This window comes from Camelus ferus, chromosome 16 (assembly GCF_009834535.1).
Source record: "Camelus ferus isolate YT-003-E chromosome 16, BCGSAC_Cfer_1.0, whole genome shotgun sequence".
Lineage (NCBI taxonomy): Eukaryota > Metazoa > Chordata > Mammalia > Artiodactyla > Camelidae > Camelus > Camelus ferus.
In genome coordinates, this window is record NC_045711.1 from 23792049 (window position 1) to 23815134 (window position 23086).

General features: G+C 53.1%; 1 protein-coding gene across 1 annotated transcript in view; it reads right to left on the bottom strand.

Moving 5' to 3' along the window:
- Positions 1 to 542: 542 nt before the first annotated feature.
- Positions 543 to 23086, bottom strand: part of MGAT5B (alpha-1,6-mannosylglycoprotein 6-beta-N-acetylglucosaminyltransferase B) — a 65808-nt gene continuing 43264 nt past the window's right edge. The window contains 10 exon segments of the mRNA XM_032456748.1: positions 543 to 1297; positions 1738 to 1946; positions 1948 to 1995; positions 3253 to 3327; positions 9004 to 9120; positions 9306 to 9452; positions 10558 to 10713; positions 18295 to 18300; positions 18752 to 18882; positions 22946 to 23079. Of these exon segments, the coding sequence (XP_032312639.1) occupies positions 1099 to 1297; positions 1738 to 1946; positions 1948 to 1995; positions 3253 to 3327; positions 9004 to 9120; positions 9306 to 9452; positions 10558 to 10713; positions 18295 to 18300; positions 18752 to 18882; positions 22946 to 23079 (1222 nt within the window). The 3' untranslated portion in view covers positions 543 to 1098.

Here is a 23086-nt window from a genome sequence, read left to right on the forward strand (position 1 = left end):
CCTGGGGGCTGCCTCCCTGGGAGGGTGGAGGGGCAGGCCTAGGTGGGTGGGGCGGGGTTGCCAGGAAGGGAGCAGGGTAAAAACAGGTGGGGTGGCAGTGTTTCTGAAGGCCTGACCTATTTCCTCCGACAGGGCTCTGGGTGGAGGGGAAGGCATGCCACATGGAGATGGATGGCTGGATCCAGAAGTGGTCTGAAGCTGGAGGTAGGGACACAGACGCAGCTTTGATGGGGTGGGGGTAGCAGGCCTGGGCAGCCAGCATGTGGGCCAGGTGGGCCACGGGGCTGAGGCGCCATCCCCAGCCTCTGCCTAAGATGCTTGGGGGAGGAGGGGGAGGCTGCTAGAGCCTGTTCTCAGAGGCTGGGGTGGGAACTGAGGCTTTGGAGACAAATCCACGGTCTGGAATCACAGTCATGCTGGGATAGGTTTCAGGAAATGCCCAAAGTGAAGAGAGTTGGAACAAGCAAGAGAGGAAACAATTCAACCCAGGGTCTAGGTGGTCCCTGTAACCCTCACTGTGGTCCCCAAGTGTGGAAGGGAGGGGATGTTTGGGAAAGTGGGAGGGGTGGGGCAAAGAGGAGGCATGAACAGGGTCCCCCAGCCTCGTCTTCCCTCCAGTCCCCTGCCTTTTCTGTCCACAAACCCAGACAACTCCAGAGGGACAAGGCTGACCCCTCACACATCACTCCCCACTCCCTGGACCCTCCCCTGGGCCACTGGGCAAGCATCACCCTCCGGGGTACATCCAGAGGCCCCATCCTCCATCTGGAGGGACCTCTCTCCATCCGGTCCAGATCTGGCCTTGCACAAAGCAAGGGACCTCTGACCACCTGCTCCTGGGCCCGTGAGACCCTCTGCCCAACCCCACAGCTGCTTGGCCACAGCGATGCCAGGAGCCCTCGGGACGAGAACGTAGGCGGGCTGGGTGATCGGCAGAGCTGCCCCGCCCCCAGGCCTGCGCACCGCTCTGCTCTGCCTGTTTTCCGGCCCGGGAAGGAGGCTCTAACTCGGGGGGCGCCGAGGGGTGTGCGGGTCGCTGGAGCTGGGAATCTGCTGGTGCTTTCCCCTGCGGCAGGGAGGGCTGGCCGGGCGGCGCCCTCAGAGGCAGGCCCGGCACAAGGCCACCTGGCCCTTGCGGAAGTCTCGGCAGGGGCAGAGCCGGCGGTACTTGGTGCTGGAGCCCGCGCAGCTGAAGAGCAGGGGCTCCTTCTGCAGGAAGCACTCCTGGCCGGGCTGGCCGAAGGCCGGGTACAGGTGGTTCATCCCCGACTCGGTGCTGTCACAGGGTACCTGCAGCCTGCGGCGGGCAGCAGTCTCTCAGGCGGGGCGCTGCCCACTCCCCTGCCCTGGCCCATCCCATTCCCGACCCAGGAAGATGTTTCTAGGAGGAGCCAGGACAAAGCCCCGGTTGCAGCTTCTCCTCCCACTGTCTGTGAAAGGGGAGGAGAGGGGCCAGGTGGGCGGGGCCGCAGGCTGACCCCCCCAGGAGGACCCTTGGGCTGGGCCCTGAGGGAGGGAAGGAGGGGCCGGGAACTGCTCTGGTGGTTTGGGGCGGAGGCTTTGCCAAGAGTAGGGTAGCCACGCCGTGGGTGCCTGCCCCGCGGTCCCTTCTGGATCCTTCCTGACTCACTGGAAAGCACTAACCCCCCCCCCACCCCCACCGCTGACGGGGCCCAGGCGCGGCAGTTGTGGGAGCCACGAGGGGAGCTGGGCCCGGCCAGGCGGGGGCTCACTCACTTCCGGAAGGCGTCCTGGCTGTTGAGGAAGGGGAAGAAGGAGGGCTCACAGATCAGCCCGTGGTCCAGGCAGGCATCCGTGCAGGCCCTCCCCGCGGCGGCCAGCCAGGCCCGGAGGGAGTGCGCGGGGGGCCAGGCCCCGGCGGCCAAGCTGGCGTTGCGAGCCCACTCGAGGTGGGTGGCATTGGGGGCCAGGATGAAGGGGCTCTGCAGGGGCTCGGGCCCCTGGGGGGGCAGGGCCTGGGGCGGTGCAGAAGTCCTGCCAGGAGGAAAGCAGCGTTAGAAAGGGATGGGGCCACAGATGCCGCTGGCTCGCACGTGGCCGAGCGGCCTTGTCTCAACGCCAGTTCCTGCATCATTTCCTTGACTCCTCGCAGCAGCGCCCCCCACAGGTACAAATGTGTCTCCAACTATCTTATGGGAGAGGGACAGAGGCTCAGAGAGGTCAAGGAACCTGCCCAGGGCCTCACGGCTGGATGACGGAGGCAGGATTTGAACTCGGGTCTGTCTGTGAACTGTCCACCCTGCGCTGCTGGTCGCACTTGAGCTAGGCTCAGGGTTTCCATTCTGGGGCCGGTGCAGCCCGCCCACAGCGGGTCGGGGCCGGGGCTGGCTAGAGGGGCGCTCCCTGCGGCGGCCTGCTCCAGGGGCTGGCAGGGCCCAGCAAGCGCTCTTCTGTGAGCTTCACGACATTGCTCCCAGCCACCCACAGGGACAGAGTCCTGGGTTCTGGCCCCGGCCCTGCACCACTCACTCTGTGACCCCGGCAAGCCCTCCCTTCTGGGGGCTTCAGTGTTCCCAACTTGAAAAAATGGGCTAGACCCACTCTCCCAGCTCCTCATATTTGTGGGGCCAGGGTCAAGGTGCGGACAGAGGCCACACCCAATCTCTGAATAGACAGCAACAGGTCAACCTCCACCTGGTCCCACAGCCCAGTCGGGGCCTGGAGCTCACTTCATGGCAGCACCTAGAGCCCAGGAGACTGAGAGGTGCACTGTGCCTGGGCCCCTGTGGCAGCTCAGGTCCCTGCAGGCGCCGGGAGGCCTGCTTTTGGAGCAGGAGGCCCTTCCCCTAGGTTCCCCTGGGCTGAGGTCTTCATCTCCCACCTCAGTCTGGCTGACCCTCATCCTAGGGGGTGGGGGCGGGGTTCCATACTTCCACTCAATCGTTACCAAACTTTTAAACGTAACAGAAGTCTTTAGCGGAGGGTACAGCTCATGCTTAGCGTGCACGAGGTCCTGGGCTCAATCCCTAGTACCTTCAGTAAACCTAATTACCTACCCCCACAAAAAAATGTGTTTCTGTGCTGTAATAGGGGGTTGGGGTTCTAGAGCTGGGGGCCCAGGGCAGGGGCACCCCAGGCCGGGCCTCTGAGCAGCACTGCTCGCCTCTGCCCATCTCCAACTCCACCGGGAAGGAAACAGGATTGGAGGACCTGGGAGCTTAACGAAGGCTGCACCCTGGGCACTAGAGCTGGCTCGGCCCCTGCCCGAGGCAGAGTGGGGGACACACCTACCTGGTGCTGGATGTAGGCATGGATCCGCTCCAGCATCCCCTCACAGGTGTACTCATAGGGCAGGTAGGGGTCTACCTGTGGGAGAGACAGACAGACACATGAGGTAGGAGGAGCCCTGGTCTCCCCTCCCCAGACCTGGCTGCCGAAGACCCTGCACTGGGGGGCTCTCACATCCTGCACCAGGGAGCTGACACTATCCACTCCGATGTCCCGCTCCCTGGTGCACCCTCCAGTGGTCCTTGGGGGCGCAGGACCACTCATCCCTCCTCACTCCCTCCACTGAGATTCTCCTTCCTTAAAGCTCAGCATTCCATCCCTTCCTGGGATGTGATGCCTGTTCTTCCCTGGCCAACCCCTGAATTCATTCTCCCCTCTAAGGTGTCACGTCCTCCAGGAAGCAGACCTGGAGTGCCACTGCCCACCACCCCGTAGGCACTCACTCAGGAAATAGTCATGAAGTGAAAAAACATCCCCAGCTCTACCTGTATTCTGCTCAAGCTGTGGACTGTTCACACAAAGGAATGGGGGGCAGCCCCCAGCCTGATGGAATGCGATGACATCTGCAAAGCTTCCCACCCAGGCCAGGCATCTGGGACTCACAGGAGATAGGTGTCCCCAAACAGAAGCCACATCCCATCAGTCTAAATATTGAAGTTATAGGACAACCCACGCTAGGGGCTGGGGCCCAAGAAGCAAGGGGAAGAGAGAAGAGGTGATAAGGAGGGATCCACTTCTCCACTCTTCTTACCTGGCCACCCCCCCCCCCATTTACATCACCCTGGCCCAGCCCACAGCCACCCTGGGGGTGACATGGGGGACAGTCCCTCCCAGAGTCAGAGAAAGGTCTGCTTTAGTGTTCGCTCCCTACCACAGGCAGCTCAGCCCTCCTGTTAATACTGTTTTCCTGCCAGCAGCTCCAAAAGCCAGGTCGTTTTAGCCCAGGGATTGAAATCTGGCAGGTCTGCCCCCGTCATGAGAGGGGTGTGTCAGACAGCCAATGCCTTCTGGAGCCCCCACCTCGAAGGGCTAGAGGTCCACCCCGTGCCCTCTGGCCAAAATGACCTCCTGGACACTCAAGCTGAGGGTGAAGTCTCAGGGACGCAGTGGCCACCACCAGGACTGATTCTCGGGGCAAGACCCCACCCATCTGACCGTGCCCCCCTTCTGACTTGACCTGTATCTTAATCCTGAGGCAGCTCCCAATTCCCAGAGAACTCCAGGTCCACATCCAGCCACGCAGCCTTTCCAGCCCTAGAGCTCCACACACCCGGTCCTAGCCGGAGCTGATGGCCCCCAGGGCCCCGGCAGCCAGCTGCTGCTCCAGCACGTCCCCAGTCACCTCTGGGGGCAGTGGGGGAAGGGAGATGCCACTCAAGTACAAGACTTCAAGTCCTGGTTATAAATAAAACCTCCCAGAGAAGAGATTTCCCCTCCAAATGTCACTCTGCCTGGCCCTGGCAGGAACCCCCGAGTTACCTACACCCCTGGTGATCTGAAGCCCCACGTCACGCGGTGATTTGGAGCACCTCCCCACTTCCAAGGTGGGTATTTGCAGCAGCCACGTCCCACCTGCCACGGATCTCCCAGCGGAGGAGCCAGCCTGCCTGGAAATTACTCCCATTACGTCTCATTACAGGTGTGCATGGTGATCAGTCTCCGTAGGATGGCAGGTGCTGGTCCTGCCGGGACTGCCGGCCACGGTAATGAGAACTGAGAACCGGAGGGAGCCGGAAGGCAGGAGTGCATCCCTCCCCTCCCCTCAAAAGACCTCACCCTGGACGGAGAGATGCCTGAAGGGCAAACCCACCGAGGCTGAGAGACGGGAAAAGGGCCCCCACCTGGCGCCTGTCAGGTGGGGGACAGCTGGGCCGGTGCCGCAGGTCTCCTCCCCCACCTCCCTCTCCCAGCGCAAGGCCCCAGGACTTGCAGAACAGCCTGCGTCCCCATGGGGACCCTCATTCGCTCCCTCAGCTCCTGCCAGCTGTCCCTAAATCAATTTTCTGAAATAGGATGGCCAGAATTACTCAGGGCACTTGGTTAAAATGCAAGCTCCAAGGTCATGCCCAGTCCTTTAAAATGAGAAGCTGGGAATAGGCGCAGGAGTCTGCATTTTAAACACCTCCCAAGAGATTCTGGGGTAAGGGCTCAGCTGTCCTGGGGGCAGGGTGGGACCCACGAAGAGTGAGGTGGGAGGTGTGCTGAGGCAGAGGGGCCACAGCTGGCAGATTTGCAATACCTTGGTTCTTGGCCCTTTTGTTACTGTCATTTTTAAATTAACGCATTTAAACAGATGTTCAAATACAAAAAAGTAATCGAGAGAAAACAATGCAAAGTAAGTTCTCCTCCGACCCCAGACGCCCAGCCCTGTCCCCAGGGCAGCCACTGTTACCAATACCTTGTGTGTCCAACCAGAAACAGTGTGTGACTAGATGAGCCGGTTCCTAAGCACAGCCACTTCCCCCACCCCGCCCTCCACACCCCCCATTAGGTCTGCGCCCCCACAGGGCTGGGACCTTAACTCAGCAATGCATCCTGGAGGTGGGGCCAGACCTGAGGCCTGGGGGTGGACAGCAGCCTTTCGGGGACACCCCACTCCTGGCCCCCTGGGAGGGTTGCTTTTGCAAGGGGGGAGGAGAGGGAGTGAGGAATACGGGGTGGGGAAGCTTCCCACAGAGCCCTCCCCAACACCACCTGCCCTGTAGGAGCACGGAGCAGGGGGGATCAGAGTCAACCTCTACCTGGGAGGCAGAGTGCCGGGCCACTGCTCTGGGCTGGGGCTGGTCAGTCTCCAACAGTGACCACTTCCTCCGGCACTGAGGCTCCCTAGAGAGCCCCCTACCTAAGGGCAGGCAGACAGGTCCCAGAGCTGAGAGCTGACACCCCCAGCTGTAGACTCAGCCAGTAACAGATGGAGTTGGGGTAAATATATCCCAGTTTCCTCGTTTCTCAGGACAATCCGAGATGTGATCTACTCCACCTCTCAGAGGTCCCCACCGGCATCGAGCACCAGGTACCCGCGGGCAGGCGTAACCTTCTTGATAACACATCCTGATCCACCATGTGACTCCAGAACCCTCCGCCCTGCGATCACCCCCGAATAAACTACTCGTGCTCAAACCCCTGCCTCGAGGTCAGCTCCTGGAAGAACCCAACCTCAGGCCGTGACTTGGAGGAACTTCCAGCAGAGAGCTGCTTAAGCTGATGCTTAAGAGGGGAGCGGAGGGCTCCCCCACCGCTGATGGCTGCGTCTGCTACAACTGGAGATGAGCTGGGGCTGTGACAAGGCGGTTTTCTTGGCACTTAAAGCAGAGAAACGCTCACACCCCGACAGGAGAGAAGGGCGAGGGTGTGACGGGCAGAAGAATGCAGCAGGCAGGGTAGGCAGGGATTTTCTGGGGCGATTTGCTGAGGGGGAGTTAAAGCTGGGACTGCTGAATCGGAGGGATGGATCCACAGAATGCAGGGCTCTGGACCCAAAGCGAAGCCCTAGCTTAAAGACTTACCCGTAAGACAGGACACCATAAATCTCCTAGACAAGAAGATGGGCAAAACATTCTCTGACATAAATCGTAGCAATGTTCTAGGTCAGTCTCCCAAGGCAATAGAAACAAAAGCAAAAATAAACAAATGGGGCCTAATTAAACTTAAAAGCTTTTGCACAGCAAAGGCAACCATAAATAAAATGAAAAGACAATCTACAGACTGAGAGAAAATGTTTGTAAATGATGCGACTGACACGGGCTTAGTCTGCAGAATATACAAACAGCTCATACAACTCAGTAACGAAAAAAACAAACAACCCCATCCAAAAATGGGCAGAAGATCTAACTAGACATTTCTCCAATGAAGATGTACAGATGACGAAGAGGCACACGAAAAGATGCCTAATATCACTAATTATCAGAGAAATGCAGATCAAAACTACAATGAGGTATCACCTCACACCAGCCAGAATGGCCATCATTCAAAAGTCCACGAACGATAAATGCTAGAGAGGCTGTGGAGAAAAGGGAGCCCTTCCACATTGCTGGTGGGAATGCAGTTTGGTGCAGCTGCCCACTATGGAAAACAGTCTGGAGATTCCTCAAAAGACTAAAAATAAACTTACCCTAGGACCCAGCAATCCCACTCCTGGGCATGTATCTGCAGGAAACTAACTCAAAAAGACACATGCACCCCAATGTTCACAGCAGCACTATTTACAGTAGCCAAGACATAGAAACAACCTAAATGCCAACAATAGATGCCTGGATAAAGAAGTTGTGGTATATTTATACAATGGAATGCTACTCAGCCATAAAGAATGAAATAATGCCATTTGCAGCAACATGGATGGACCTAGAGATTATCATACTAAGTGAAGTCAGAGACAACTATCATATGATATCACTTACTTGTGGAATCTAAAAAAATGATACAAATGAACTTATATACAAAAAAGAAACAGAATGAACTTATATACAAAACAGAAACAGACTCACAGACATAGAAAACAAACTTATGGTTACCAAAGGGGAAAGCAGGGGGCGGTGGGGGAGGGATAAATTAGGAGTTTGGGATTTGCAGATAACAACTACATATAAAATAAACAAGGTCCTACTGTATAACACAGGGAACTATATTCAATATCTTGTAATAACCTATAGTGAAAAAGCTTATGAAAAAGAATATAAATATGTAACTGAATCACTATGCTGTCCACCGGAAACTAACACAACATTATAAAATCAACTATACTTCAATTTAAAAAAAAAAAAGCCAAGCCCTTAAGACTGCATGGGGATCTCTGCCCACTAGCCTCTGCCCTTGAGGCCAGCATTGCCCCCAGCTCCCCCGGCAGCAGACACCCGGCCGGCTGTGTCCTCCTGCGCATGGCTCTCCCTCATGGTGACCCCTGCCCCGCAAGTCTCAGGCTCTCCGATTCTGCCCCAAGTTGGCCCTGAGCGCCACATCCCCCCAGGGAGGGCACACCCAGTGAACATGGTGTTGGGCCAGGAAGGGGACTGGGCAGGAGTGGTTATTTCTAGTGTCTGAGCTACAGCAAGGGGTGGGTCCAAAGGGGTCCCAGAGTGGAGCCCCATTCACACAGTCTGACCTCTTCTCAAAATGAAGGGACCATGAGAGCACAGGGAGCCATCAGAAGCCACAGAGGTGCCCGCCAAGGAGACGAGCTGCACAGGCTCCTCCTTGCCACCCCCTCAACCCACACGTGTGCACCCCGCACACCCACAAAATGCTGGAGGAAACCCAGAGTGCTCTATCCGCTTGCTCTTCTCCAAAGTGGCACCACTCCTCATTTGAAATGCAGGGCTTCAGCCCCACCCAACCTGCTGAAGCTGAACCTGCACTTTAACAAGATCCCCAGGTGATCTGCATGCATGTCATAGTCTGAGATGTGCCGCTAAAGAGACGGCAGAGTTCAAAGAACCGCCACACATTCAGCCTGATGCACCTCGCTTGTGCTAGGGAATGCTCACAGGACCTGGTCCCCAAAGGCCCTCAGTAAACAATTCTGGATCCTGGGCTGCCATGTAAGGTTGTATAGGTTGCTCACTGCACAAAGCATTTCCACACCCCCCCCCCAACTCCCTTTATACACACACACATCCAAGTTGGTGAGTGGGGCCCATGCTCAAATTTGTCAACTCAGGCCTGCGAGTCTGAATTCACCAAGAGGGGCATCTTTTTCTAATTATAGCAAAGACCCAACATATGGGCTTGGGGGCGGTCCTGGCTGGATCTGAGTCTCACCTGGGTTCTCATGATGGCCTTGATGGCTGCTTCAAACTCCTCTGAGTTGTTGTAGTCAACTGTCCACACGTGGGGCTTGCCAATGAAGTTCTCTGCGTAGGGATGCTGAGAGAACACCTGGAGGGGCACAGAGACAGGTGGTTCCTCTCTGTACCCAGCAAGCTGGACTGGGCAAAGGGGAGGTGCCCCCACCTATCTGCCCCATCTCTCCTTTCACTCCAGGCTTAAGTCTTCTCCTTCCAGGAACTGCAGGGGTCCCATCTTAAACCCTCCCAATGAGGGGCCAGGCCCTTCGCACTCACCTCTCTGGAGGTGGGCTTGCCTCGGAAGAACTCGTGGTTGAGGGAGCTGTGGGGTGGGCTGAAGCGGGACTGCAGGAAGACACAGCCATTGGCGATGGCCTCCAGCGGGGCGGGGCCCTCATAGGGGAAGCCAAACCCGATGAAGAGCTGAAGAATGGAGGAGGCACCGTGGTCAGAGAAGGCTGGGCATCACAGCCCAGGAGCCCCAGAGAGGCTGGAGTTGGGACATTCACAGGAGGCAGCTGGGGCCGGAGGCAGCCCAGACCAGCTGTGTGCCACCGCAGGCATTTCCCCTCTCTGGGCCTCTGCTTCCCCATTTGTGAAACGAGGAGGTCTAAGGAGGTAGTATCAATGGCCTCCTCCTGCTCTAAAGGCTAAGATTTTGGAGAGGGAAAGAAGAATGAGGGTCCCAAGCTTAGAAAGCTTCAGGCCCACTCCTACAGCTGACCTCAAAGGACCTTTGCTGACTCACCCAAAAAACATTCATTCAGCACCTAACTTACACTAGGAGTGCTCATTGAGTTGCCGATGATTGGCCTGGAAGGTGATCAATAAATGATTCTGAATCTAGGGTTGCCATGGAAGGTTGTTCAGGTTGCTCACTGCACAAAGGTACCCTCTCTCCACCCAACACACACACACGCGCGCGCGTGCACACACACACACACCCAAGAGGTCTGAGGAAAGAAGCTGTGATGAAATGAGAAGAACTGGCAGCTGGCTAGGAGACTTCTAGCCTCAGCTGACACTTCAGGGTCCAACAGCAGGGTTGTGCCTACTGTGCTGGCCACTGTCCAGCCATACAGCTCAGGGATTTCCAGAAGCAGTCAGTCAGAACTAGTGGCCTAATGGAACACCAGCCAGGATGCCCCAACACCAGCCCCCAGCCTTTCCCTATTACCCTACCCACTCAGTGGCTCTGAAAACCAGGCCTGACCCTGGAGTCTGCTGGGCTGGACTGGTGCTGAGGCAGGGCAGGTGGGCAGCCCAGCTCCTCTTCCCCATCCCTCAGCCCCACCCAGGTCCCTTCCAGTGTGGGGCCTTCCCTGTCCAATGGGCAACCCCATCTCTGCTCCTGGCTCTGACCAGCCCGTAGAAGGCCCAGACAGGAGGGAGGCTGGGCATGCTGGGACATATCCACACACAGAAGGGGCCACGAGTGATGGTGGTGGGCGTGGCAGGCACGTAGGGTCGACCTCCTGGGCTTCTATGGCCGGGCCAGGGTGAGGATGGAGAAAGCGGTGGGGCTCACCTTGGCTTTGCGCAGCAGCTGCTGGAACTCAGGCTGTGGCAAGAGGCCGTGGTTCTTCACGAAGGCTGGGACTTCGGGGGGCCGCTGGCTCTCATAGTACACGGTGCCATGGATCTCCATGTACTTGTTCAGGATGCTCAGGAACTTCTCCTTCCCCTGGAAGAGGAGGGAGGGGAGCTGGGAGCCTTGCTCTGACTGCAGAAGGCAGAGCCAGCTGAAGAGACACCCCTGATCTTAAAGTCAGAAAACGTGGGGCCAGTCTTAGGTCGCTCCTTAATCAGCTGTGTGACCCTCTGGTAGGTCCCTCTCCTCTCTGGTCCTCAGTTTCTTTGTCCATAAGTTGCAGAGGCTGGATTAGACCAGAGGCTTCAGAACTGTTTTTAGCCCTGGACCTGTGCTCTTTCCAAAGGTCTCCTATAGGGACCAACATTTAATTATATCCAGGTGGAGCTGCTTGGCTTCTCCTGAATCCCCAGTGACCTCCAAGGATCTCTGAGGTGTGGAGCTCTCTGAAGCCCAGATCACCCATCTATCTATCCCTCATTCTTCCCTCTCTCTTCTACCCTCGATCCTTCCATCTATCCATCCATCCATTCATTTATCCATCCATATTTCCTCCCATCTACCCACCTATGCATCCTGTCCTTCCATCGCTCTAACCATCCCTCAACTCACCCATCCATCCATCTCAACTCATCCAAATATCCCTCCACTCATCCATCCATCCCTCCACCCACCCATCTATCCCTCTGCCCATACATACATACATGCAGCATGTATTTAGTGAGCACCTGCTATGTGTTGGCCCTGAGTTCAGTGCTGGGAGCACAGCAGTGAAGACCCCCAAGTTAGCAAGGGCTCCAGACCCCAGAGCCCCCAGTCCAGGCTCCATTGCCCCCCAGCCTGAGGGGCTGGTGACCGGCCCGGCCTGCAGGGGACGGGGCGGAGAGGGATAGCCCAGGTGAACGGACCGCACCTCAGCCCCTGGGTGGCCGTGACCCTACAGCCAGAGCCCTGAGCCAGGGGCTGCGGCCAGTGTAGAAACTCCATGAAAATCAGCATGAGACCAGCTGCTGGGATCTAATTTTGGGGGTTTTTTTGAGGCCTGAAAAAAAGAGGAAGGGAAGAGGGGAGGGTGTAGCTCAGTGGTAGAGCGCGTGCCTAGCATGCACAAGGAAAGAAGGAAGGAATGAAGGAAAGAAAAAAAGGACTTCAGTCCATACTTCAAGCCATGTATAAAACTTAATTCAGTCCCCAGTACCTCCATTAAATAAATAAACTTAATTACCCCCCTCAAAAAAAGGAAAAAGAAAAAAGTTTTAAAGAGGAAGGGATAAGGTGAGGGGGAAGGGTGGGGTGGGGGGCTCTTTTCAGGGAGGGTCAGTCCCCAGCAGGCTAATGGGTCACAGAAAAAGCAGCCATGGTTCCCCACATCCTGTCGGATAGCGCGAGCTCAAGCCACAAGGAGCTGCAAACTAGGTGTATGTCAGAAACCACGGCTCTTGAAGAATGTTATCTGTGGACATCAGAATCCTTGTTAACAATTCATCACATTTAGAAACTCAGACTCTATCCGTCTTTCATCCCAAGGCCTTCCACTTTGGGTGACGGCACAGATCAGCCCTGCCTCTGAGAATGACCAGGAAAGACGGGGCGATGTAAGAAACATCCGCGAAAAGCCTGCAAATCTAACAGAGTGAAGAATTACAAGCCGAGACCCAGAAGTTGGAAAGGAGATTGTGGAGGCCAGGGCTGGGGTCGGCTCTCCCCCTGAGGCACCTGCTGATTCCAGGGGCAGCATCTGGGTGGCTGAGCAGACCTGGGAGATGAAAGCCACGGTTTGGGGCCTGCCAAAGACGGGGAGCCCTGATGGAAACGCCACACTTTGGGTTGGAACTCTGAGGAATTACATCCCAAAAGAAAGGGTGGCCCAGAACGAGAGCAGCTCTTGCAGGGGCTGAATCCTTTAGAAATTATCTCAATGGTCCTATTGATTAAGGGGATGCCACAGAAGAAGACGCATCATCCTTGACCTCAGATTATTTCTACAGATTTTTTACATTCACTTTCCAGAACTAACAGTAACTCAAAAAGGAAAAAAAGGAACCAATGAAATCCCAATCAAAATCTCAGCAGGCTTTTTTTATGGAAATTGACAAGCTGATTCTAAAACTCATTTGGAAATGCAAGAACCGTGAATAGACAAAATGACTTCGAGGAAGAAGAAAGTGGGCAGACTTACGTTGCCTGATTTCAAGACTTATTATAAAGCTACAGTAATCCAGACGGTGTGATATTGGCATCAAGATAGACAGATCAATAAAACAAAACAGAGTCCAGAAATAGACTCACACACGTAGGGTCAATTGATTTTGACAAGGATGCAAAGACATTTCAGCGGAGGAAGGAGAGTCTATTCCAAGAAATGGTCATGGGACATTGAATATCCATAAAAAAAAAAAAAAAAAAAAAAGGAAAGAAGGAAGGAAGGAAAGAAAAAAAGAACTTCAGTCCATACTTCAAACCATGTATAAAACTTAAATCAAAATGGATCATAGACTTAAATATGAAACTAAAACTGTAAAACCTGTAGAGGAAACACAGGAGAAAAATCTCTGTGACCTCGGGTTAGACAAAGATTTCTTGGATACACTAAAAGCACAATCTGTAAAAGAAAACATGGACTTCATTAAAATTAGGAACTTTTGCTCTCTGAAAGATGCTGTTAAGAGAAAGACAAGCCACAGCCTGAAAAAATATGTTTGCAAAGCATGTATCTGTTAAAAGCACTATATCCAGAATATGTGAAGAACTCTAACAACTCAATTAGTAAGAAAATAAACAGCCCAATTTGGTAAGTGGGCAACATTTTTGAAGACACTTCACCAAAAAATATATACGGAAGACAAACACACAAAAATATCTTCAACGTTATTCATCATTGAGGAATTATGAGTCAAACCACAAAAAGATAACATTGCATATCTGTTAAAATGGCTCAAATTAAAAAGACAGACCATGCCAAGAATTGGTGAGTTTGTAAAGAAACTACAACTCTCAGACGTTGCTCATAGGATGGCAAAATGGTACAACCGCTGTTCTTGAAATGGGAAACATAGTTCTACAATGTGACCCAGCCATTCCACTCCTAGGCATTTACCCCAGAGGTTTGCACGTGAATGTTCATAACAGCTGTGTCTGTAAGAGCCAGATACTGGAAACAACCCAAATATCCGTTAAGAGGTGAATGGATAAGCAAAGTGTGGTCCAGCCACACAATGGAATGCTACTACTCAGCAATAAAAAGGAACAGACTATTGTTACATGCAACAGCATGGAGGAGTCTCAAAATAATTATACTCACTGTGAAAATCCAGACAAAAATGAGTATATACCGTATGATCCCACTTATATAAAATGATAGAAAATGAAAACTAATCCGTGGTGATAGAAAGCAGATCAGTGGTTGCCTGGAGATGAGGAGGAGAGGAGAGATGGGGGAGGGATGCTGAAGGGAAGGAGGAACTTCAGGGGTGGTGGACCCGTTCACTCTCATGGCTTCACAGAAGTCAAAAGCTATAAAAATTACACATTTTAAACATGGTTAGTGTATCACATGTCAAAGTTCCCAATAAAGCTGTTAAAAAACAGGTTTTCCAATTAAAAAACTTAAATACCTTGATTGTAAGAAAATCAAGTACATGAGGAGACAAAACTCTGATCAACAACCCAAGAGAAACAGACAATAAAAGATCCACCGGAGACCTAGCTGCTGGAGTTACCGGACACAGACTTTAAGATGAATATGCTGAATATAGTCTAAGAAAAAGAAGATGGAAGTTGAAATCGAATGGAAATGCTAGAAATAAAAGACACAGTGGCAGAAACTAAGAACTAAATGGAGGGACTTCACAGCAGATGAACACGGTTGAAGAGAGACTTCGCTTAGTGAAAGAACAAAAGCAAACATCCACAACGGAGCACAGAGAAACTGAAGGATGGAAACTGCAGAAGGGAATGTTGGAGACAAAGGAAATCCCCTGGAGATGTAATGGATGTGTGAACGGAGTCCCAGAAGTACAGGAGACAGACTGGGGCAGAAGCAACGTTTACAAAGACAGCAGCGGAGACTTTTCAAAAACTGGGCAAAGATCAAAGCACAGATCCAGAAAGATCTACAAAATTCACGCAGGATAAACAAAACAAAAAAAACCACGCTGAGGCTCATCATAGTAGAACTACTGAAAACCCAACAGAGTCTCAAAAGCAGGCAAAGGAAAACAGAAAAAAGAAATCACCCAGGGAGGGGGTAGAGGGTGTGCTTAGCACGCACAAGGTCCTGGGTTCAATCTCCAGTGCCTCCATTAAATACACAAATAAACCTAATTACCTTCCTCTTAAAAAAGAAAAGAAAAAGAAAAAAGAAAAAAATTTTGAAAAATTACCTTATGACCCACACTGACTTCTCATTAGAAATAATAGAAGCCAGAGGAAAAGCTAGAATTTATATATAATGAACATAACCTCTAAGACTTTTTTAGACCATCAAAAACAGGAGGCCCAGACTAAGGTTGTTCTTTAGAGAGAAGGACAGTGATCCCAAATGGAATCTCTGAGACAGAAGGAGGAACACAGAGCAATAAAAAGGACAAATGTGGGTAAATGCAAATGAATATTGACTTAATAAAATAATAATAATAATATTGTAGGTATACAACATTTAAAGAGCATGAAAATACAGTCAGAGCTTGTAAGTTGGGGGAGGGTAGAAATAGAACATTCTGAAGTTCTTTTATAACCCAATAAAAGATGAAAGTATTGGTTTACATTGGACTTTGATAAGTCAAGGATGCCTGTTCCAATCTTTAGGATAACCCAATGAATATAAAAATATTAAGAAAAATAAGAGCCCGCAAAATATGAGCCTAGAATTGGCTAGAGGAAGGTAGATTTTTAAAAATCTATCAATGTAACAGGAGAGGAAAAAGAACATGGAACAGGTAAGGAAAAGAAACTAGTAAGATGGTAGACTCGAAGTCAAATAATATCAGTAATCACACCAAATGCAAAAGGACCACTTACTATAAAACTGAAGTGTGCCCCTAGGAAAAAATCAAATGAAGGCTGTGAAATGTGAAGAAAAGGTCTCCAGGCCTCCCGTTTAACTTCCTAATCCCATTACCAGAGGCGGCTGCTGTTAACGGTTTTCTTGTGAGTCTTCCTCAGATCTTTTATGCATTATAAGCAGATGTGTGTGCTCTTTAAAACACACACACATGCACAAACGCGTTCATGTTACACACTGTTCAGCAACACTTTTACCTAGTCATACACACACGTATACATACATATGTGTGTATTTCTCTGTGTAAACTTAGATTCACAAAACATTACTCTTAAAAGTCGTCTGATATCCTTTTATTCTGTTGCTTCTATGTTATTCTACTTCATTTAAAAAGGCGAATTAAGACTCTCCGAATTAGAAAAACACAAATACTGCACGATCTCATGAACACGTGGAATCTAAGAGTTGAACCCATAGAAACAGAGTAGGATCGTGTGTGTCAGGGTCTGGGGGTGACGGAAATAAGGGAGATGTGGGTCAAAAGGTACACACCTTCAGTTACAAGATGAATAAACTCAGGGATCTAATGTACAGCATGGTGACTAGTTAATAACACTGTATTGTGCACTTGAAATTTGCTAAGAGAATAAATCTTGAATGTTCTCACCACACACACACACGATAGCTCTGTGAGGTGATGGATGCGCTAATTAGCTTGATTGTGGTACTCATTTCACCACATCTACGTCTATCAAGCCATCACATTGCACACCTTAAATATATACAATTTTTCTTTGTCAATTATACCTCAGTAAAGCTGAAGAGGGAAAAAAAAAAAAACAGAGCTGGGTTGATTCCATGATTTGTCCACGGGTTGCAGCCTGTTGTTTAAGAAGCCCACCTTGGCTGCACTTCTAATGTGTGGAATGTCTCCAGCAGCAAGGATGGGTTTGCCCCGCGCCTGGACAAGCAGCCTGTCTTGCCCCTCACTCCTGCTCCCTGAGACAGGCTCAGATAAAGCAGCAGCGTCCAAGCCTTAGCCACAAGCTCCAGGCACCCAGGATGAGACAAGTCTCCTCAGCACAAAATTCACCAAAACCCGCTGATCCTGGCTGCCACTCCCCTAAGGATGCTGTGACCTCACGCCCTCTCTCCTCCGCTTCTCTGCCACCTGGTGCCCTGAACTGTGCACCTGTTTGTCCCAGGATGCTGCTGCCATTCTCTTCATCCAGCCACCTCTGCCCTCCTTTGGTCACAAAGACCAGAGCAGAGACGACTTTTTTTGGAAGCAGCTTCTTTGAGGTCTCCGGCTGAACAGCGTTGCTCCCGGCTAGCCCAGAAGCTCCTGAGCTAGAGATGAAACCATTCTCTTCCCAGACTTCATAACCTCTCATTCTCTTGGGGCAGTTTCTTAACAGCATTTTCTGGTACAAGCAGACACAGGCTGTGCTCTCCCCCTCGCCTGGTGCCCCGGGCTTCTGGGCAGCCAGCTTGTTTGACCCCATATGAGAATAACCCCTTGCCCCACACCCCGCGGTGGGCACTGACGTCTCCGCCAGGGCCTGGGCCTTGAGTCCAGCCTCCAGAACTTCTCTCTGCCACCATCCAAGGCTTCATAACTGGGGAGGCTACAGACAGTGGGGGCTAAGTGTCCCAGCTCTGGAGACAGATGTGGGTTCGCATCCCAGCCCCGCCACTTAACTAGCTTGTCACTCCAACCTCACAGATGATGGTCAGGTGAGAAGACATTGTGCAAACACCTGGCAGTAGTGAGCTCTGGATGAACGTATCAGACATCGCTGTGACCTCATGGGGTTGCTGCAGCACTGAGCGTGCGATGTCCCTGAGTCTCTTTTCTCCCTCTTCCTGTCACAGAACTCCAGGACTGAGCTGGGGACATGGCTGCCTGGAACACAGCCACTCCAGCGTCCCCTGAGACTGGGCATAGCCAGGGGGCCAAGACCTGGGCACAGCCACCAGGCACATGGGGAAGCGATGCGTGCATTGCTCAGGAAATGTCCCTAAACCTGGCCCTTCCACGTCCCTTCCTCCTCCTCCCCGCTAGAGGGCAGGCGTAACGACTCAACTACCCGTGGTCATCTTAAACCACGAGGCAGACCTGGGGATGGGAACCAAACAGGGTGGGTCAACTAGGGGAGAAGAGCCCCAGATGTCAGCCCGGGACTGACGCTTCCCGAGTTTGTCTACAGGGAAGAAAACATACCCTCGCCTTGTTTCAGTTACTATCATCCCGGGCTTTCCTGTGACAGCTGGACCTAATCCTGATCAATGCAGCGTGAGAATCCTTAACTAGGATGATCATGTGACAGGCTTAAATGGGGGGGGGTGTACAGGGGCTGCTCCACGTGTTTCCCATGATCAGCATCTTCACTGTAATTTACCTTCTGCTGCCTGCCTTAGGTCAATAACCCATCTGAGGAGCTGCCCTGTGCCATGCCAGGCCGGACCCTGGCCTCCGGGGGCCGGCCTCCCCTCACAGAGCCCGCCTGGGACCCTGCTGTCCCCATTACCCTCCTCCTACCTTGGTCTCGTCCATCCACAGGGGCCTCGAACCCCGGAAAACCCAAACCAAGAGCACCCCCAGGGGAGACCCTACTGAGAGGGGAGGGAGGCAGGAGGTGGAGGGGGCACACGGGGAACAGTCACCATACCTGGAGCTGCCTCGTTGCCAGGGGGGCAGAGAGAAAAGAGGAGAGAGAACAGATCAGTGGCCGGATGAGCAGACAACCTCCCACGCAGGTGGCGCTTCTTGAGGGACCCCGCCCTGAAGGTGGGGTTCCAAACCTTGGTCCTCTCCTGCTTCTCCACGGCTTCCCACCCACAGAACCCCCAAGTCCAGCCTAAACCCCCTTTGCTGGGTTAGAGTGTTTACTGATCCATCCCAGGGAAGGTGGAGGATTAAGTCACAGTCCTTGATAAAGGGCATCTGAGCTTGCTGCAGAGAGTTGGGGCAGGGAGGGGGACGAGTCATGAGCCCCCAGGCCGGTATTTCCAATGGCAGTTAGGGACCTCTTTTCTGACCCACCAGTGGGGGCCGTTTTCCACCAGTGCTGGGTGGCAGAGGGCAGCTGGATCCCAGGCCCGGAGCTTGGGGCCGGCGGGGCTCACCTTCCAGATGCTTGCCTCCTTGCCGTACACCACGGCCATGTTGCTGGCCTTGCCGCCTTTGATGAGCTGCTTCTCCGTCTCGTTGAGCTCCTCGGACACGAAGCCCATGAAGGAGTTGTCCGGGGTGTGAGCTGTGGCCAGACCACAGGGTCAAGAAAGGGGGTACCAGACAGCTAAGGGCATACCTCGGGTCTACCTGGACTGACCCCATCAGACGGGTCCCCACTTGGCAGGGATGGGGAAGGGGGCTGGGAGTAAAGGGACCAGTTTGAGGAGGGGGAGGGCATCCATCCACCAGTGCCCTGGGCAAACCCCTCTCCCAGAGACTGTCACAAAGCCTTGGAGCAGAAGGGAACCTTGGACAGGTCACAGGGTCGCCCTTGCTTGTTTTCAGACCAGGTCCCTGCTCTCACCACAGTACCCCCTCCCGACTCGTCTCAGGCCCGGTCTCCAGCTCCTCCTTCTCCCCTCACTCCAGTGCATCCATCAGCAGAGCCGGTGACGCCAGGTGGGGTTTCTGACATCCCCTCTATCACACCACCCTGGTCCAGGACCACTGTGACTGCTGCCCCCCATTTCCAAGGTTTTCTTGTATTGTCTTTTCTCCTGAGCAATCCTTTCAAATCTAGGTCTGATCAGGTCCCCCCTCTGCAACAAACCCTGCACAAAAGTGGACCCAGAAGTCCAAGTCCCCACAGCAATCTATAGGATCTGCCCCTACGCCCCCTTCCACGGCATCTCTTACCCCCCAACCCCCTCTCCATGCAGCTCTGCCCACAGGGCCCTGCTGAGAGTTCTGGTCTCCCTCTCTGTCTCCTTTCCCTGCTTTACTTTTTGCCTCGGCACTCACTGACCAGATGTGATGCTATTTATTGATTTTTCCATGTATTACTGTTAGAATACAAGCCCCACAAGGGCAGGGCTCTGTGTCTCCGGCACCCGGCGCCCCCGGCTGACTGGCTCACTGAACGCATGGACACATCGTCCCTTTCACTCCTCCGCCAAGCTCCTGCCCCTGATCTTCCCTCTGCCCGGAGCGCCCTCCTCCCCTTTCTCCAATGGGAAAATCCTGTTCAGGTTCAGGGCCCACTCACACGTCACCCCCTGTCCCCCGAGAAGCCTTCTCTGGGGTCTGTGTGCCCTCCCTTTGCAGCTCCGTCCACTGCAGCCAGGTTTCCATCAAAGCGCAGATCGCACCCTGACTTACTCGTCCCAGAAGCCAGTGCTCCTGGGGCAGGGAACGCGTTTCAGCTGGGGCTCCAACCCCTCGGCCACGCTCGAGGAACCTCACTGATTACTGATTAGCTCTGTCTGCTGTGGCCAGACAGGGGCGCAGGCACGAGTGCCAATCATCCGCAAGGCCTTCGGCCCCTCCCTTCTGTGCAAAGGACCTTGAATAGGATGCTTCTGGACCTCAAGTACATCTACTCTGCCTTCCCCGCGCGAGAGGCGAGGGGCGTAGACTGGCAGCAGCCACCTTCCCTTGCTTTCCCAGAACAGCCCTGATGCCAAACACCCTGTTTCTTCATTTCCGATGCACATTTTTCACATTTTAGCATTTCTGACACTGGGATGTATAATTTAATTAAATGTATAGATTTAACATGGTGTATCTACCCAGCGCCCTCAATACCCACAAAATGTATAACTGACATCTGGTGCATCTTAGAGGAGGTGGCGGTTTTCTGTCCGGGTGCTCCAGAAAGCTCACAGATTCTTGGGTCTGAAATCTGACCACTGTAAGCACTGACTGTAGAACAAAACCATCTCTCCTCTAGGGCTTCAGGGACAAAAGGAGGGGCCCTGGAGACCTGGAGTTGTTTCTGCAATGGTCAGGGCTCAGGCAGCTCTCCTGACTCAGGAGGCTCCGCCAGGCTGGGCGAGGCCCCCGGAGGGCAGACCAGACGGCTCCTGACCCAGTTTGCCCATCCAGCCCTACCCTGCCCTCTGTCCCTACCCTCTGGCTCCAGCGCGGGCTGCACCCAGGCCTCTCTCCTGCTCGCCATTTCCTCCCTGTTGGCAGAGCTGAAGAACCCCTCTTTCCACCGACTCCACCCGAGGGGACAGGTTTAGAACAATTAGCTAAACTGGTGGGCATGGGACAGGGAAGTATTGCAACCAATTAAAATAATAGGGACCATTAAGCAAAGAGCTCTGGGGGCAGGGCAAGGCGGGGAGAGGCAGCCAGCCTCTCAGTTAGCTCTTTGGGGAAATCAACCAACTAGATGGGGAAAGAGGTCTGCTCATGAATTCCTTGCTGGACTTGGTTTATCATTAAGGCAGGCAAGCCTCTCTGTTTTCTGTTCTCTTTTCGTTAATTTATTCAATCAATTAACATTTTCTGAGGCCCTCCATAAGCTCCAGAGAAATAAAATCACCTTTTTTTCAGTGACTCGTAATCTATCAGTGGAAATAAATGTATAAGCAAATAACTCTCCTATTTCAATATATGCTTTAACAGAATTAGGTTTAAGAGTTATAAAAACATTCTGCTTGGATTAGATTAGGGGCTCAGGGAAAGTGACAGTAAAAAGAGACATTTGATGTGGGGTTTTGGAAGACGAGTAGGAGTTTGCCAGATTTGGAACTCCACATCCAGTGGGCTTCGTTTTCTCAGTGTAGACTATTGCAGAAGGCTAGGAGCCATCTCCTGCTTTCCCCTCCTATACCAGTGCCCTTTTGGCCACCTGCAGTCTGCCAGAATAATGCATCTCAAAGAACTTTTCCTCCATGACATTCCCTAGCTCAAGAACCTACAGTGAACCTCAAATTACTGTATCCAATATAAACTCAGGAATCTTTGCTAAAAGACCGCACCCCTCTGTTTCCAAGTCCTCCATGACTCCATAGTCTTTCCACTCCACCATCACAGATGCTGTTCCCACAGCCTACAACATCACCACTCACTCTCTCCCCTGCCATCTCCCTTCCCTCCAGAAATCTCCTTGGTATCCACCCGACTCCAATCTGCTGGAAGCACAGTGCCACCAGATGAGCTGTTAGAACAGTCACTCTTCTCTTGGAGAAGCCTCATGAAACCTTGCAATGGGCCCTGGGGAGGGAGTTTTGTCCCCACAGAGCTGTGTGACCTTAGACAGGTTACTCTACCACTCTGGGCCTCAGATACCTCCTCTAGGCTCCAAGGGTCCTTCCCACCTTCCCAACCCTCTGGGAGCCAATCAAACTATGACTTATGTATCCAGAAATCTCATCTGCCTCTAATACAGCCTCTCTGAAGAGTAAGACAAAAGAAGACCCTACATACCCAAAAGAGATGCATTCATTTGACAGGCTAAGCAGAGAGCAGCTACTTTACTTATAAGCAAGTTCCTCGGGATCCTGCTCAGGGCCAACTTTGCTCTTAATTTAGAGACAATCTTAACGAGGGTGCTTATCTGGCTGTGTGACCCACAGCCTTCAAAGAGCCACCAATTAGACCTGCAAGATGCTGCTGGAGGCAGACAGACTGACGACGATTAAAAGTGACAGCTGACAGCCTCCCAACTAGAAGAAAAAGCACCACATCAAACAGCGACAGGAGAAGGGGCCCGCTAGCAGGGGACACGGCTGCGCACACGTCCGCCGCTCCCGCAGGGCAGGCCTGCACCAGAGAGACAGCACTGACCCTGAGTTGTCAAGCAAAGGTTAAATCGTTCTCAGCACGCTGCAGGTGAGAGGGGAGGTCAGCGTGTATACGTTTTAGAGTCTCATTAAAACTGGAGAGAGCTCAGCTGGAATGACTTCGTCCCTTCCCGGAGCCCATCATCGGCAGGGGCCCCAGCCCCCACCCCCAGCCTCACCCCCACTATCTCCACTATCTCGAGCCTCCCCGAGCACTTCCATTTCCAGAACCTTCCGGTTCTTTCCACACCCATCTTCACTACGTCTGTTCCCTCTGCTTCGAAAGCCAGCCTATCCTGCCCCCTCGCCACTTTGTCTCCATCCACTTTGCAGTGTCTCTCTTTCCGGAAGGGCCACTGGATCCTCTTTGTTCTGGACCCACCAGAGGCTTCTTTTCTGGCTCGCACATCGGCAGAGAGGGGACTGAGGCTTTCCTGTCCAAGGCTGATGGCTGGGTGTGTCCCTGTCCCCGCACAGGCCCCGAAAGGAGAGAGAGGAATGGGACCTTCTGCCTCCCCGGCCACCTCGGAGAGCCACGTCGGCCCCACCCCTGCCCCGCGGCCAGGTACTCACGGAACATGGTCATGAACTGCTTGGGGTTGAGGTTCCAGTAGCCCCAGTTGGTCCGGTAGCCGTGCAGCGTGGCATACTCCTCATGATTGTACGCAGGTTCTGTCCCGAAGGTGTCGATGACCCGGATGCGGCACCTGCCCC